A 13,260-nucleotide genomic window follows, 5' to 3' on the forward strand; every position below is an offset into this window, starting at 1 on the left:
CGTTGTCCCAAGGCCCAGCCCACACTGGAAGCCCATCGGGCGTCGCTGCCTCTCCTCGGTGGCTCTGGAGCATCCGTTGCTGCAAGATGAATGCAATTATAGCTTAATCAAATTTGAATCCAGGGAATGATGCGCTTTGCATCCAACCAACAATCAGCTGTTGCTATGCTACAGCCCCAGTGTAATCACAGTAATGAAGCCAGCCAAGGGAAGGCATTAATCAGGAGGCAGATCATTATCCAGCCTCACCCCCTGCCTCCCCAGCTCCTGATGCGGAGCCTCCTGTTGCTTTAACATGAGAAACAACCCCAAACCAAGGCAGATCCCGGGATCCAGGGGGCAGCCCCTCTCCGGGTACCATTTCCCATCCCAGCTGTGGCTTGGTTTGGCCACGGAGCCCAAGCTGCCCGTGTCCCACTGCTCCAGCACCGGAGCGCCACGAGCAGCAGCAATTCCTCCCCCACAGTTCCACATCCTTTAATCATTTATTCCTCAGATCCAAAGGAAACCTCTGACGAAGCGGAGCTGTGCGGATGGAAGGGGAAGGGCTTCATCAATTTTTCATGGCCGTGGCTGGGATGTGAGCAGCTCAGGATTCATCCTGTCAGCACTGACCTTGATGCTGCCTCCATCGCCCCTTGGAGGCACCCACCAGCGATGGGAAGCACGCTGGGATGGGAGTGGGAGCAGGCAGCTGAATGTCTCCGGGATGCTTCATGCTCCAGGGCACCAAGCTACCTCCTGTAACGTGCCAGGACAGGGAATGCAAGTCCAAACCGGGAGGAGCAGCCAAATTCCTCCCCACAAGCCATGTGCATGACTGGGACAGGCCACTCCGCATCTCGGTGTCCCCAAAACCCCAACACCCTCCTATAAAGGGAAAGTAAAAGCAAAACGCACCCAGCTCCCAACCGCTTTCCAAAGCGTTCCCAAGCGAGGCTGCATGATCCCCATCAGGGCGGCATTCCTGAATCTGAGGGGATTTGTGCTCTTCCCCCCTCCCAGATTCCTCTGCTTTGGGCACGCCGGTGCCACGAGGCTCACAAAGAGCTCCAGTTGCCTCTTTGGGTGGTGGGGTTTGAGCTGCGGCAGCCGGGCAGCGCTTCGATCCGGCGGGACGCGGGATGTAAATGCTCATGGGCAGACACCTCGCGATTCGTTCTGCTCATAATTGCCTCGGAACGTGGGGCGAGCTGTAATTAACTCTTCTTTATGAGCGAGAGGAGGGTGGGAATGGGGTCAGTGCAGGAGCTCAGCATCCCGAAATCCCCCTCATTCCACGTGCGGGGCCGGGGTTATTGCCCTGCAGCTGAACGGATTTGCCCTCGGAGCTGGCAAACGGGATCTTGCCTCATCCCCGGGTTGAAACAACCCCTTTAATTACAGCGCCCGGGCTGCGGCTGTGGTGATGCCGCTACGTGGGAGCCCTGCTCCATGCCGCAGCGGAGCAGCGATCACATCCAGGTTCTGCTTCTCTAGCAAAGCCCCTGGGCAGGTTTGGCTCTGCATGAGCCTTTGTTCTCCCCACGGGTGACTTTGCCATGGGACGAGTGTCTCATCTACATTAATCTATTGCTTTTAACACCGAAGCATCAACGTACGGCAAGGGTGGCCCTTAAGAGACCCTGTAAATCAGCCTCATGTCACCATTTGATCTGAGCACTGAGGGGTCCCCGTGGGTCACACCAGCAACGCATGGGGCCATCCCTGCATGCCGTCAGCCACCCCGAGGCGGCTGGGCTGTGCTGGGCACATCCACACGAGCTGTTTTCTGGTGTAAAAAGAGGCAAAAGCGCTCTTGTGCTGCAGAGCAGGGATGGGACAGGACAGGGGGTGCCCCCTTATGGGGCTTGGCAGAAGGATGCTGGGTGCCCCGCTGGAAAGGAGCAGCCGGAGCTGCTGGGGCCGGGCTTGGGACCCGCGCAGCCCCGGTCAGCCGGCACGGCACGGCCCCGGTTACCGAGGCTGCAGTGCCCTCCTGTGGGCATCCCACAGGGCTCCCCCGTCCCAGAGCCCTGTGGAGTGATGCAGGACCCCATTTCTCCATCCCAGTGCCCTGCAAGGTGATGCAGGACTCCATCCACCCCATCCCAGAGCTGTGCGAGGTGATGCAGGATCCTTGTCCCCGCATGGCTCCAGGACCCCATCCCATTCACCTCAAAGCCCCGTGGCCCAACCCAGCCCCTTCCCCTCCCTGGCCCCTGCTCCCTGTGCATCCCACCCTTCCCAGCTCTGACCCAGCATCACCCCACGCAGTGAATAAGGATCCATCCCATCACCCCGCATCAGGCCAGGTGGTGCCGGCAGGGGACCAGGGCTGCTGCTAGAAACGCTCATTGAAGAAGAGGAAGCCGAAGCGCTCGCAGTGCACCCTGATGACCTTGGCAAGAGCTGGCGAGCCGCAGAAGAAGACCTGGACCTTCCCTTTCTTCTCCTCTGCCACCTTCCCAAACACCTGAGGGACAGGCGAGAGGAGATGGTGGCAGAGCCAGCCGGGATGGCCGCATCCCTGCCTGCCTTGGGAGCTGCTGGCCCTGTGATGCTTCCCCATGGGAGGAAGAGGCTTCCCTGGGTCCGGATACCCCAGTGGTGGATCCTCCTGCTCCGAAACAGGGCTCTCCTGTGGTGTCCCCGCAGGAAGAGCGGCTTATGGGGACACGGCTCCCTCCCCATGGGTGATGCCCCCACTCCTCACCTTGCTCCAGTCGGGGCGGCCGGGCTGGGTCCTGGTGCGCAGCCCGGTGATGGAGTCCCTCTGCTCCTTGGCCGCCAGCAGGTCCAGCGCCATCTGCAGCCCGATGCCCTTCACGTCGTGCTTGCCCAGCGCCGAGGTCATGTACATGTGCATCTCCAGGAAGCGCCCTGCGTGAGCCCGGGGGATGCTCACGCCTCCGGCCCCACACCGCGAGCACAGGGGCTGCGGTGTCCCTGCCTCCCGCTCACCTCCCGGCTCCTGCTCAGCCTGCTCCAGTTCCAGCTTGGTCAGCAGGCTGACGAACCACTCAAAGTGCTTCTGGTCCCGGTTGATCCAGATGAAGTCAACCTGGAAGGACACAGCAGCTCCTCAGTCGGAGCTGGCCGGCAGCACGGGGACCACAGCCAACCCAGCCCTGCTGGACCGCAGGGATGCTGATGGGCTCTGCAGCCTCAGGAGCCTGCAGCCCTCCTGCAGGGTACACCTCGGTCCCACAGCCCCCTCCATCATCTCCTACCTTCCTGAGTGTCATGTCCTCATCCTGCAGGTCCTCACACCATGAATAGTGGCAGCTGGGGCAGCTCTGCTTTCGCCGGCGGTACCTGCACGGGCAGACACAGCCCTGCCTGCATCCTTCGGACGCCACAGACCGAGGGATGCAGGAGACCTCGAGCCCTTGTTCCTCACCAGCTCTGGGTCATGCCCACGGCTAACACAGCGTACATCACATCCCGTGCCTTCCAAAGCCACACCAGAGCTCCACCAGCACGTCCACAGCCTGAGCTGCTGCGCCAGCACCAACCTGTACATGATGCTCTGCAAAATGGAGGCGAAGGGGGTGATGCCGATGCCGGCGCCGATGAGCACAGCGTGCTCCGAGGTGAAGATCCTCCGGGTCGGGGTCCCATAGGGGCCATCGATGTAGCACTGGGAGAGATGAGGAACTCAGGGAGCACTCAGGCAGCCCATGGATGCTAAAACAACTCTTAGGCTGTGAGCAGGAGCAGGCTTATGGAACCGAGGGTGACTTTGGGGTCTTTTATGGGAGGGTTATGGGAGCAAAGGAAGAGGAGGATGAAGCCATCCAGTAGCACAGGGTTTGGATCAGCCCCAGACGAGACCATCCATGCACAGGGGCACACTTATGGGTCCCCCCAAGGGATGCTGAGCACAGCCCTGCTTGCCAGAGCCAAGGAAGGACCGAGCATCCCTCACCTTGATGCTGCAGAGCTGATGGGGCTCCAGCAGACCGGTGGGGACCTGCGAGGTGAAGAGAGCAGTGACCACCTCCTCATCACCCAAACCCCTCCGTGGCAGCTAAAGCTAAAACCCTGCTTGTTCCCGAGGCTGGGATTTGGGGTGGGGTTTTCCCAGCTGGGGTGATCCAGGCTGCACACGCGCTTCCAGCCGCATCCCTTGGGCAGAGCCAGGGCACTGCTCAAGCCTCTGGTGGGACATCCCAGCATCCACCAGCACCTCATGACATTATCTGGATCATCCCTTTGAGCATTGATGCAATTATCCCAGTCCCCACATGAGCTGGGAAGGGAGGAACTGGTTCACAGCAGCCAGAAACCGCTGCTCACCAGGGGACAGATGAAAGCAAGAGGGTGACAGGGACACTCACTGAACCCAGTGCACGCAGATGCTTTCCCTGCCAGGGCTGCTCCTCCAGCCCCGGCACAATGAATATCCTGGGAAGTTTCCATGGCAGGGATAAGGGCCTGTAACGGGTGCTGGTGGGAGATGTGCTCACCTCTGATGATGGGTCCTGCTCTCCTCGGGCAGCAGCACCGCTGGCTTTGTATGAGGTCAGCTGAACGGCTCCATCTGCATCTGTGGCCACGGAGCCCCCGTCTGAGCCAGCTCTGCTGCAGAGACCTTCCTGAATCCAAGCACAAAGGCATTAGTGGCTGTGGTGCCTCATCCAGCAGGGCCATACGGTTTCAACAGAGAGAGGGGGGTGCAAAGTCATAGGCTCAAGGAATGGTTTGGGTTGGAAGGGACCTTGAAGCTCCTCCAGCTCCAACCCCTGCCACGGGCAGGGACCCCTTCCCCTGGAGCAGCTTGCTCCAAGCCCCTGTGGCCACCCTGCCCTTGCTCCTCCAAGGCTGCACAAGCACCTTGCAGGGGATGTGCACCACGAGTGCCCCCAGCCTGGTGCTACCCAGGCAGCTGAGCCCTGGGGTGGCCCCGGGGGGAGGCACTCAGCAGAGCCCTGCCCGCACCGACCTGTGCCCAGCACCGGGGTCTCCTCGCCCGCAGGCTCCTGCTGAGGGGTTCGGGCTGCTGGAAGTGCTCATAGAGCTTGGTGGTCCATTGGCCCAGGGACCTGATGTGCAGCCAGAGGGTGTCTGCGGGGGGAAGCGGGGCAGCGGGCAGCATCCTGTGCGTGGAACTGCCCTGCAGCCCTGGCACTGCAGCCGTGTGCTGCACAGGGCTGGCCCTGGGGAGCCTGCAGCACTCATAGGGTCACGGACAGGTTTGGGTGGGAAGGGACCTTTAAGCTCATCCAGTTCCAGCTCAGCTCAGTCTCCCCTCGGGCAGGTTAAAGCCATTCCCCTTGGCCTGTCCCTACAGGCCCTTGGCCAAAGCCCCTCTCCAGGTTTCCTGTAGGCTCTCTTTGTGTATTGGAAGACTGCAGAATCAGGTGGCATCCCCACCAACATCCTTCACATTCAGTCCTCATACCTTGCTTGAAATAACCCGAGTACCTGATTTTATACAGCACTTAACGCACAGGCAGAGAGGGAGGTAGGTGAGCTGAGGCATGCATGGACATGTACTGCCCTGCTCCACAGTATGATCACCTCTTTGCAGGACCCTCAGAGGGGACCCAGACACCCAAATGGGGCTTGTGCGATGGGAAACATCCATCTCAGGGATGGGAAACATCCATCTCAGGGATGGGAACCATCATCCCAGTGATGGGAACCATCATCCCAGTGATGGGAAACATTCATCCCAGTGATGGGAAACATTCATCCCAGTGATGGGAAACATTCATCCCAGTGATGGGAAACATTCATCTCAGGGATGGAGACCATTCATCCCAGTGATGGGAACCATCATCCCAGTGATGGGAACCATTCATCTCAGGGGTGGAAAACATCACCCAGTGATGCAGAACATCATCCCAGGGATGCAGCACATCATGGTGATGCTATGGGAAACATCACCCCAGTGATGGCCAACATCATCCCAGTGATGGCCAACATCGTGGTGATGCTATGGGAGCCAGGCCCAGTGATCACCTTGCTGCTCAGGCGCGCTGCTGATGGTGAAGGGGTGCCACTCGTAGGAGGCGATGGCTGGGATGTTCAGGTAGATGTAGTCACCGGGCTTGTAGTGGAAAGACTGCGGCCTCTCGATCACGAGGTGAGTGACCTGCAGGGAACAGAGACCGGAAAACCGGGAGCATCCAGCGGGAACATGAGGCTGGTCAGTCACAACCGATGGTCCTTCTGCAGCCCGTGACCACCAGGGTCTCTGTGTCCCACGTTAAACAGTGGCCAGCATGAGAAGGGCAGATTTGACCTAAGGAAGGGGTTTATTCCCCTATCCCCTGCCCATCTTCGCTATCAAACCAAGGTCTCAGTTAGGGCTGGCCTCAAACCATGATGCTTGAAGAGGAAATAAGAGTCACAGCAGTTTGTGCCTTGCCTCCAGGCATTCTGTGAGTTTAGCCCTTCTTTTACTTGAAAAACAGGCAAAACCTCTAAATAACAAAAAACAGTGGCTTGAAAATGAAGAACCTGCTTCCACCTCTTGCTGCAAACATCCACCAACACCGCCCGAAGCCACCCAAACCTACATCTTTTCCATACAAGCTATTCATTGCACCCCATCCCTCCAGCACGCGGCTGGGGAAGCACCCAACACATTGGGGCCGTCACTTCTCCTTCATGTCCCACTGTCCCTCCTTGTCCCCTGCACTGTGGTCAGTGGCAAAGTGCTTTTCGCCACGCTATGGGGTGCTTTGCAAACAGGGGAGGTGTTTGGGGGCACCTGTATTGCCACTCTGCACAAGGAGGGCCCTGGGAGGGAGGTGGGAATGGGATCGCAGAGCCCACGGGCACAGACCTTGGATGGGAGCAGGTTGACCTCCACGATGCGCAGCCCCCCTGCCCGCCGCCAGGCCAAGCCAAGCACCTTCTCCAGCACAAAGAGGCAGCCGGGAACCACGAACCACTTCCAGAAGTGGGGACCATGCAGGATGAGGAGGATCCAGATGGGGACGTAGGAGAGGTGGGTCCAGTAGAAGACCTGTGGTGAGCGTCAATGGAGAGCAACGAATGGAGCCAGATGGTGCGGTCCCTATGGGGGTATTCATGGAGCCGCATCGGGACCCACCTCGAAGTGGCCGCTCCGTCGCACGCAGGGGCTGGAGAAGGCGGCCATGGCGAGCAGCAGTGCCTGGAGGACCAGCCCCGTCTGCGGGGCTGTGCCCCACAGGCCCCCCGTGCCCGGCCGTGCCCGCAGCAGGTACTCGGCGAGGGCAGGGTGCCCGTCCTGCTGCGCCAGCCTGCCTGGGATGGGACATGGAGGTGGGATCTGAGCAGGGAGCTCTTCCCTGGGAGGGTGCTGAGGCGCTGGCACAGGGTGCCCAGAGAAGCTGTGGCTGCCCCATCCCTGGCAGTGTTCAAGGCCAGGCTGGACACAGGGGCTTGGAGCAAGCTGCTCCAGTGGAAGGGGTCCCTGCCCGTGGCAGGGGTTGGAACTGAATGAGCTTAAGGTCCCTTCCAACCCAAACCAGGCTGGGATTGACTCTATTACATTCTCCCCTGGCTCTGCTGTGGGGTGGGGGGGTCCGTGGGGCACAGACTCCACTCAGGAGCTGTGTGGGGATCGTTGGGGCCCGTCGCTGCCGGCCGGGATGCCACTAGAGGGGGGTAACAGACAGTGCGTGGACAGCACAGCACCGTGTGCCCTGGGGCTGCCAGCACCCAGCCTGCAGCCTCACAACCCCCTCTGATCTGTGCACCCCCCCACAAGCCTGAGCTCCCTCCCTGCGATATCTGCACCCCACGGGTGAGCATCCCCTCTATGGAGGATGTGCATCCCTCCTGGAACACACTCATCCCCTTCTCCAGGACATCTGCATCCCCCAGGACACGAGCATCCCCTCTATGGAGGATGTGCATCCCTCCTGGAACACACGCATCCCCTTCTCCAGGACATCTGCATCCCCCAGGACACGAGCATCCCCTCTATGGAGGATGTGCATCCCTCCTGGAACACACGCATCCCCTTCTCCAGGACATCTGCATCCCCCAGGACACGAGCATCCCCTCTATGGAGGATGTGCATCCCTCCTGGAACACACGCATCCCCTTCTCTAGGACATCTGCATCCCCCAGGACACGAGCATCCCCCCGCATGGTTCCATCCAGACCCCTGCATCTTTCCACCAGCACCCTGTGGGTGATGCCCCTGCACCAAGGGTCTCTTCCCTCAGCAGGACTGGGGGGGGGACCCCCCGCAGGGCTGATGGAGCGCACTGGGGAGGGTCTCACCCGAGGTCAGGCCATGTCCCCTCCCCATGCCCGAGGGCTGCTACTCACTGAAGTTGGCGACGTGGGCGCCCGTGTGAGCGGCTGCCAGCGCCAGCACCACGTACCCCACGAGCTGGTGGAACAGGACGTGCTGGTCCAGCGGCAGCACCTTGGCCACGGGGGTGGCTCGCAGCCAGGTCAGGCACCTCCGCAGCATCAGCACCTCCAGGCAGGAAAGGGGGAGTCAGGGATGGGAGCGGGACAATCAGGGATGCTGGGGGCCATCAGGGATGCTGGAGGCAATGACAGATGGGAGAGGGACAATCCGGGATTCTGGGGACCATCAGGGGTGGGAAAGGGACAGCAGGAGATGCTGGGGGACATTGGAGATGGGAGAGGGGCAATCAGGGATGCTGGGGGCCATCACGGGTGGGAAAGGGACTCTAGGAGATGCTGGGGGACATTGGAGATGGGGCAATCAGGGATGGTGGGGGCCATCATGGATAGGAAAGGGACTGTAGGAGATGCTGGGGGACATTGGAGATGGGCAATCAGGGATGCTGGGGGACATTGGAGATGGGAGAGGGGCAGTCAGGGATGCTGGAGGCCCTTGGTCTCGGGAGCCAACTCCCTGCCACCCTGCTGTGAAGAGCACCCAGAGGCAGCAATCAAGGCCCCATGTGCAGGGCGCCAGGAGTTCCCTTGTCCCAAAGAGCCTCCCTGAGCCCTTAGAACGCGGCGGCGCAGGGAAGAGCCCGGTCCCGCAGCTGCAGGAGCGCACGGGCTCCGTTGCTGCCCCCGGCGCGGCTCTGGCTGTGACCGCGCCGTTCCGCACCGCCCCGCACTCACAGCGAGCAGGGCGCAGTTGAAGTTGAGGCATTGCCCGCAGCCGCGGGCCAGCGCCAGGCTCCCTGCGTGCCGCGGCGCCGCCAGCGCCAACAGCGCCAGGTTGAGGCCCGCGTAGCCGCCGGCGCAGCGCAGGTCCCCGCCGTGGTTGCGCCAGAACGCGCGGCGCAGGCAGCGCGGCCGCGGGCGGCGCTCGGGGGCAGGCGGCGGCTTCAGCCAGCCCGCGGCGCTGGGGGGAAGCATCGGCATTGATTGGGCGGGGAAGGGGAGCCCCGCATCACCCCCTCACCCAGCTGCGCGCCCAGCATCGCATCATCCCTGCACCCATCCGTGCGTCCATCCCTGAGCCCACTCCTACCCCCAGCATCCCATCATCCCTGCACCCATCTGGGCATCCATCCCTGCGCCCACTCCTACCCCCAGCATCGCATCATCCCTGCACCCATCCGTGCGTCCATCCCTGCGCCCAGTCCTACCCCCAGCATTGCATCACCCCTGCACCCAGCCCAGCGTCATCTCTGCACCCATCTGTGCATCCATCCCTGCACCCACTCCTACCCCCAGCATCGCATCATCCCTGCATCCAAGCCCAGCATCCAGTGTGGCATCATCCCTGCTCCCAGCCATGTGTCCAAACCCTGCACCTATCCCAACACCATACCTGCATCCAAGTTTGGCACCAGTGTGACACCCTCCCTGCACCTATCCCTGCATCTGAGCACTGTACCAATCTTAACACCATCCTTGAACCCATCCCTGCACCTATTACTGCATCCAAACCCTGTACCAAGCTTGGCATCATCCCTGCACTCATCCCAACACCATCCTTGCACCCACCTCTGCACCCAGCTTAGCACCATTTGCTCCCAGTGGTACCTCATGGTCTGGGCACCCCATTAGACCCTTGATGAGAGCATAAACCCCATGCTTTTTCCCCCACTCAGGACGAAGAAGATGCTCACAAGGGAGCTCCCACCCCTGTGGGCTTGTCAGAGGGACCCAGCAGCACACGTACCTGATGGTCAGGTTCTCCATGACCTCCGGGAAACCCTCCAGCTCCTCCCTGAGCTCCTCGAAGGTGATGGAGCCGCTGTGGTCCTTGTCAGCGGCCTCAAAGAGGGCCATGGTGAGGTCCGTGAGCCGCTCCTCAGGCAGGGCTATGGCGCTCTCCCACAGGCACCCCCGCAGCACCAGGCGCAGCTCATCGGGGTCGATGGAGCCACTGCCTGCATGGGGTGAGCAGGGACCCGGGGATGTCACAGAACCCTGAAACGCCTTCACCTTGTGCCCTTAACCCAGGAATTCCCAGCTTGCTCCAAGCCCCTGTGGCCTTGAGCACTGCCAGGGATGGGGCAGCCACAGCTTCTCTGGGCACCCTGTGCCAGAGCCTCAGCACCCTCCCAGGGAAGAGCTTCTGCCTAAGAGCTCATCTCAGTCTCCCCTCTGGCAGGTTAAAGCCATTCCCCTTGGCCTGTCCCTACAGGCCCTTGTCCCAAGCCCCTCTCCAGGTTTCCTGCAGCCCCTTTAGGCACTGGAGCTTATTTAATAGCAATACGCTCCTGATTAACGTGGTTTTCACCATCTCACCATCCACATCGTAAACCTGGAAGAGGAATCTCAGCTTGTCCATCTCACTCCCATGCACGAGCAGGCTCAGGGCTTTCAGCAGCTCCTCCAAGCTGATGCTCCCGCTCCCGTCCGCATCGAACAGCGCAAAGAACCGCTCAGCAAAGAAGGACTGTGAGGAGAGAACAAGCACTCTCACAGGCGACGGGATGAGCTTCACCAGCCCCATCCCGGTGCTATAGACCAAGCTGTTGCCACCAGCAATGGGAATTGCATGGCAAAAGCTGAAGGTCTTGGGGAAGCCCAAAAGCAGGAGGGAAGGGATGAAGGGGGTATTGGCACTGCAGCCGGAGGTATTGCCTGGAGGACACGGGGATGGACAGGGCAGCAGGGAGGGAATATATGGTGGGAATAGCCTAGCATGGTAAAAGCAGACTGTGAATATCCAATTGATTTTGCACTGTGGATGGTTAATCCAGGTTTTCCACTCCTACTCACTGCAGAGCACCATAGCATCATAGAATGGTTTGGACTGGAAGCGACCTTAAAGCCCATTCAGCTCCAGCCCCTACCACAGGCAGGGACCCCTTCCACTAGGGCAGCTTGCTCCAAGCCCCTGTGTCCAGCCTGGCCTTGAGCACTGCCAGGGATGGGGCAGCCCCACCGGCAGCCCTCACCTCCTTCACCTGCAGCGCGGTTTTGAACCCCTCCAGGTCGATCTCCTTGTCCTGCCCCGCGATGCTCCCAAACTGCTTCCTCACCCACCGCAGCCACTCAGCATCCTCCGCCGCGCTCATGGCCAGGGCCCTGCAGGAGGATGCAGTACGGCAGCAGCCCCGCACAGCTCCCTGGTCCTGGTCCTGCTCTGCCCTGCAGCAGTGACATCCCTCAGGGCTGTGCAGCTGATGGACAGAAGGGAGGAATAAGCCCCTCAAAGCACACACGCAGCCACACATAGTGCAGGATGAGCAGAGCTTACACAGCCTGTGGGCAGAGCAGCTGTGGGGCTCACAGCCCACCCCAAAGGGGCTGTGCAGGCAGGAAGGTTTCTGCTTTGCTCCCTGGCTGCCCTGCATGGTCTCCTTTACTCACCCATCATCTTAACCCGGTCCATGGGGTGCTTGCCCTGTGCCTCCTGTACACAACTGAGCATCATCGCACAACCCAACATGAGCCTGTGCTCAGCGAGGCTGAACTTCTTGTTCCACTCATCCCTTAATCCCAGGATTTCCCTAACTTTTGAGAGCTCCATTTTAGAGACTGAACCATTCCCAGACCCCTTCAGCTCCCAGCGACAGGGAGGTGCTGCTCCTCCATGCTGCTGGGATCAAAGGAGGTGGCAGCAGCAAGATGCTCCCCCTGCAAACAAAACTGGAGCAGGGAGACAAGAAACTTGGTTCCCCACAGGCACCCGGTCCTCTCTCCCCTTCCCTCTCCTGCATGGTCCTCACCTCCATCCTCCTGCTCCATCCCATTGGGTCCCTGCCTCTCACCTCCCTATTCCCATTCTCCATCTCCAGATCTCTGTGCTTCTTCCAATGAGCCCAAACCTACCACAGGCTCTCCTTATATTGGGAAACCAGGGGAAAACCAATCAGAGTTGCTGCATTCAAAATCCCTTTCACAGCCCTGGACCAGGTGTGCTGTATTACCCCAACCCCTTCTCAAAGGGGGTCTCAGCAGGACACAGTGCTCCGGGGGGATCAGGCAGCAAGGGAGAGCTGGAAACAAGGCACAAACCTCTGCTCACACAGGGAAGCTGGTCCCAAGCCCCTGTCCTCCTTCACACCGGGTGTGATCCATCACCTCTATCTTACACTCACCCCAGTTCTGCCATCAGGTCTGTGGGTGCAGCCCGATGCTCCTGTTGTCACCTATCAAGCGTAGCTGATCGCAGCTGCTGCTCGTAATGCTTTCAATTTCCTTTATTTCACATTCCTTGCACCCTGCAGCATTCCAGCCTCAAGGAGCCTGTGCTGCCGGCTCCAATAAAGAGCTCGTGTCCACCCAGCGCTCCGGTCCCTATGCACCAGCCGTCAGGAGCACACGGGAAGTGTCCCTGTCATACTGCACCTTTACGTTCAGTATTCCTGAACGAATCCCGCTTGTACAGCACCCAGCTGGGACTAAATCGGGGAGGAGGTTGCCATGGGGATGCCAGAACCAGAAACCAGGTAGTAAACCGTTTGTGCTTTACTACTCCTGGGTGCTCCAGGCACTGAGCAAGCGGGGAAGCCGGGAGAGGCTCTGTACCACTAAGCGGCAGAGTTTCGCTTCAGCACCGGGGCTGAGGCAGCCGATCCCAGCTGGAAAACTCCCTCTGCCTCCCTGCCCTATTGGGAAGTTGGTCCAGCTTGGTGCAAAGATCTCGCTCTGGCTCCATGGGAACGGCTCAGGTCTCAAGTGGAGATGATGGGGACCATGTGCTCGCAGCCCCCATGGCAGGAGCATCCTCAGCCTCCCCTCTCCTGCCTCGTGGGCTGTCAGCAGTTACACAGCGGGTTTTAAAGCAGGTCTTTGATTTCAGTACACAAAGCCCCAAGTAGAACTGTTCCAACCCAGCCAAGAGCTGAGAACTAGGTGCTGCAGACACTGCGCTTCCCTGCAGCCGTGCTGGTTAAAGGGGGTTACTGTCCCCATCTCCCAGGGCAGCAGTAT

The 13,260-nt window shown here is 60.2% G+C and overlaps 1 protein-coding gene across 1 annotated transcript; it reads right to left on the minus strand.

Annotated features, from left to right (window-relative positions):
- Positions 1–2,277: 2,277 nt before the first annotated feature.
- NOX5 (NADPH oxidase 5) lies at positions 2,278–11,400 on the minus strand. The gene is made up of 15 exons (XM_061447472.1): positions 11,280–11,400; positions 10,624–10,774; positions 10,052–10,262; positions 9,040–9,265; positions 8,260–8,413; positions 7,049–7,224; positions 6,779–6,961; positions 5,950–6,082; positions 4,928–5,049; positions 4,452–4,580; positions 3,498–3,622; positions 3,213–3,297; positions 2,944–3,043; positions 2,696–2,862; positions 2,278–2,455 (listed from the first exon to the last, which is right to left on the minus strand). The coding sequence occupies exons 1-15, from the start codon at positions 11,397–11,399 to the stop codon at positions 2,324–2,326; spliced, it is 2,214 nt and encodes a 737-aa protein (XP_061303456.1). The 5' UTR covers position 11,400; the 3' UTR covers positions 2,278–2,323.
- Positions 11,401–13,260: the final 1,860 nt, after the last annotated feature.

This window comes from Pezoporus flaviventris, unplaced genomic scaffold, assembly GCF_033815535.1.
Source record: "Pezoporus flaviventris isolate CSIRO_AGI_PZ_B2104156 unplaced genomic scaffold, CSIRO_AGI_Pfla_v1 ptg000006l, whole genome shotgun sequence".
In the NCBI taxonomy this organism is placed as follows: domain Eukaryota; kingdom Metazoa; phylum Chordata; class Aves; order Psittaciformes; family Psittacidae; genus Pezoporus; species Pezoporus flaviventris.

Excerpts from the sequence above, each read along its gene's own strand:
- NOX5 (XM_061447472.1), bottom strand. The coding sequence starts at position 11,399 with ATGAGCGCGGCGGAGGATGCTGAGTGGCTGCGGTGGGTGAGGAAGCAG. Across the intron at positions 10,263-10,623 it reads CCAGGTTTACGATGTGGATG|GCAGTGGCTCCATCGACCCC; the intron begins GTGAGATGGTGA and ends CACCCCATGCAG. Across the intron at positions 3,298-3,497 it reads TTGCAGAGCATCATGTACAG|GTACCGCCGGCGAAAGCAGA; the intron begins GTTGGTGCTGGC and ends CTGCCCGTGCAG.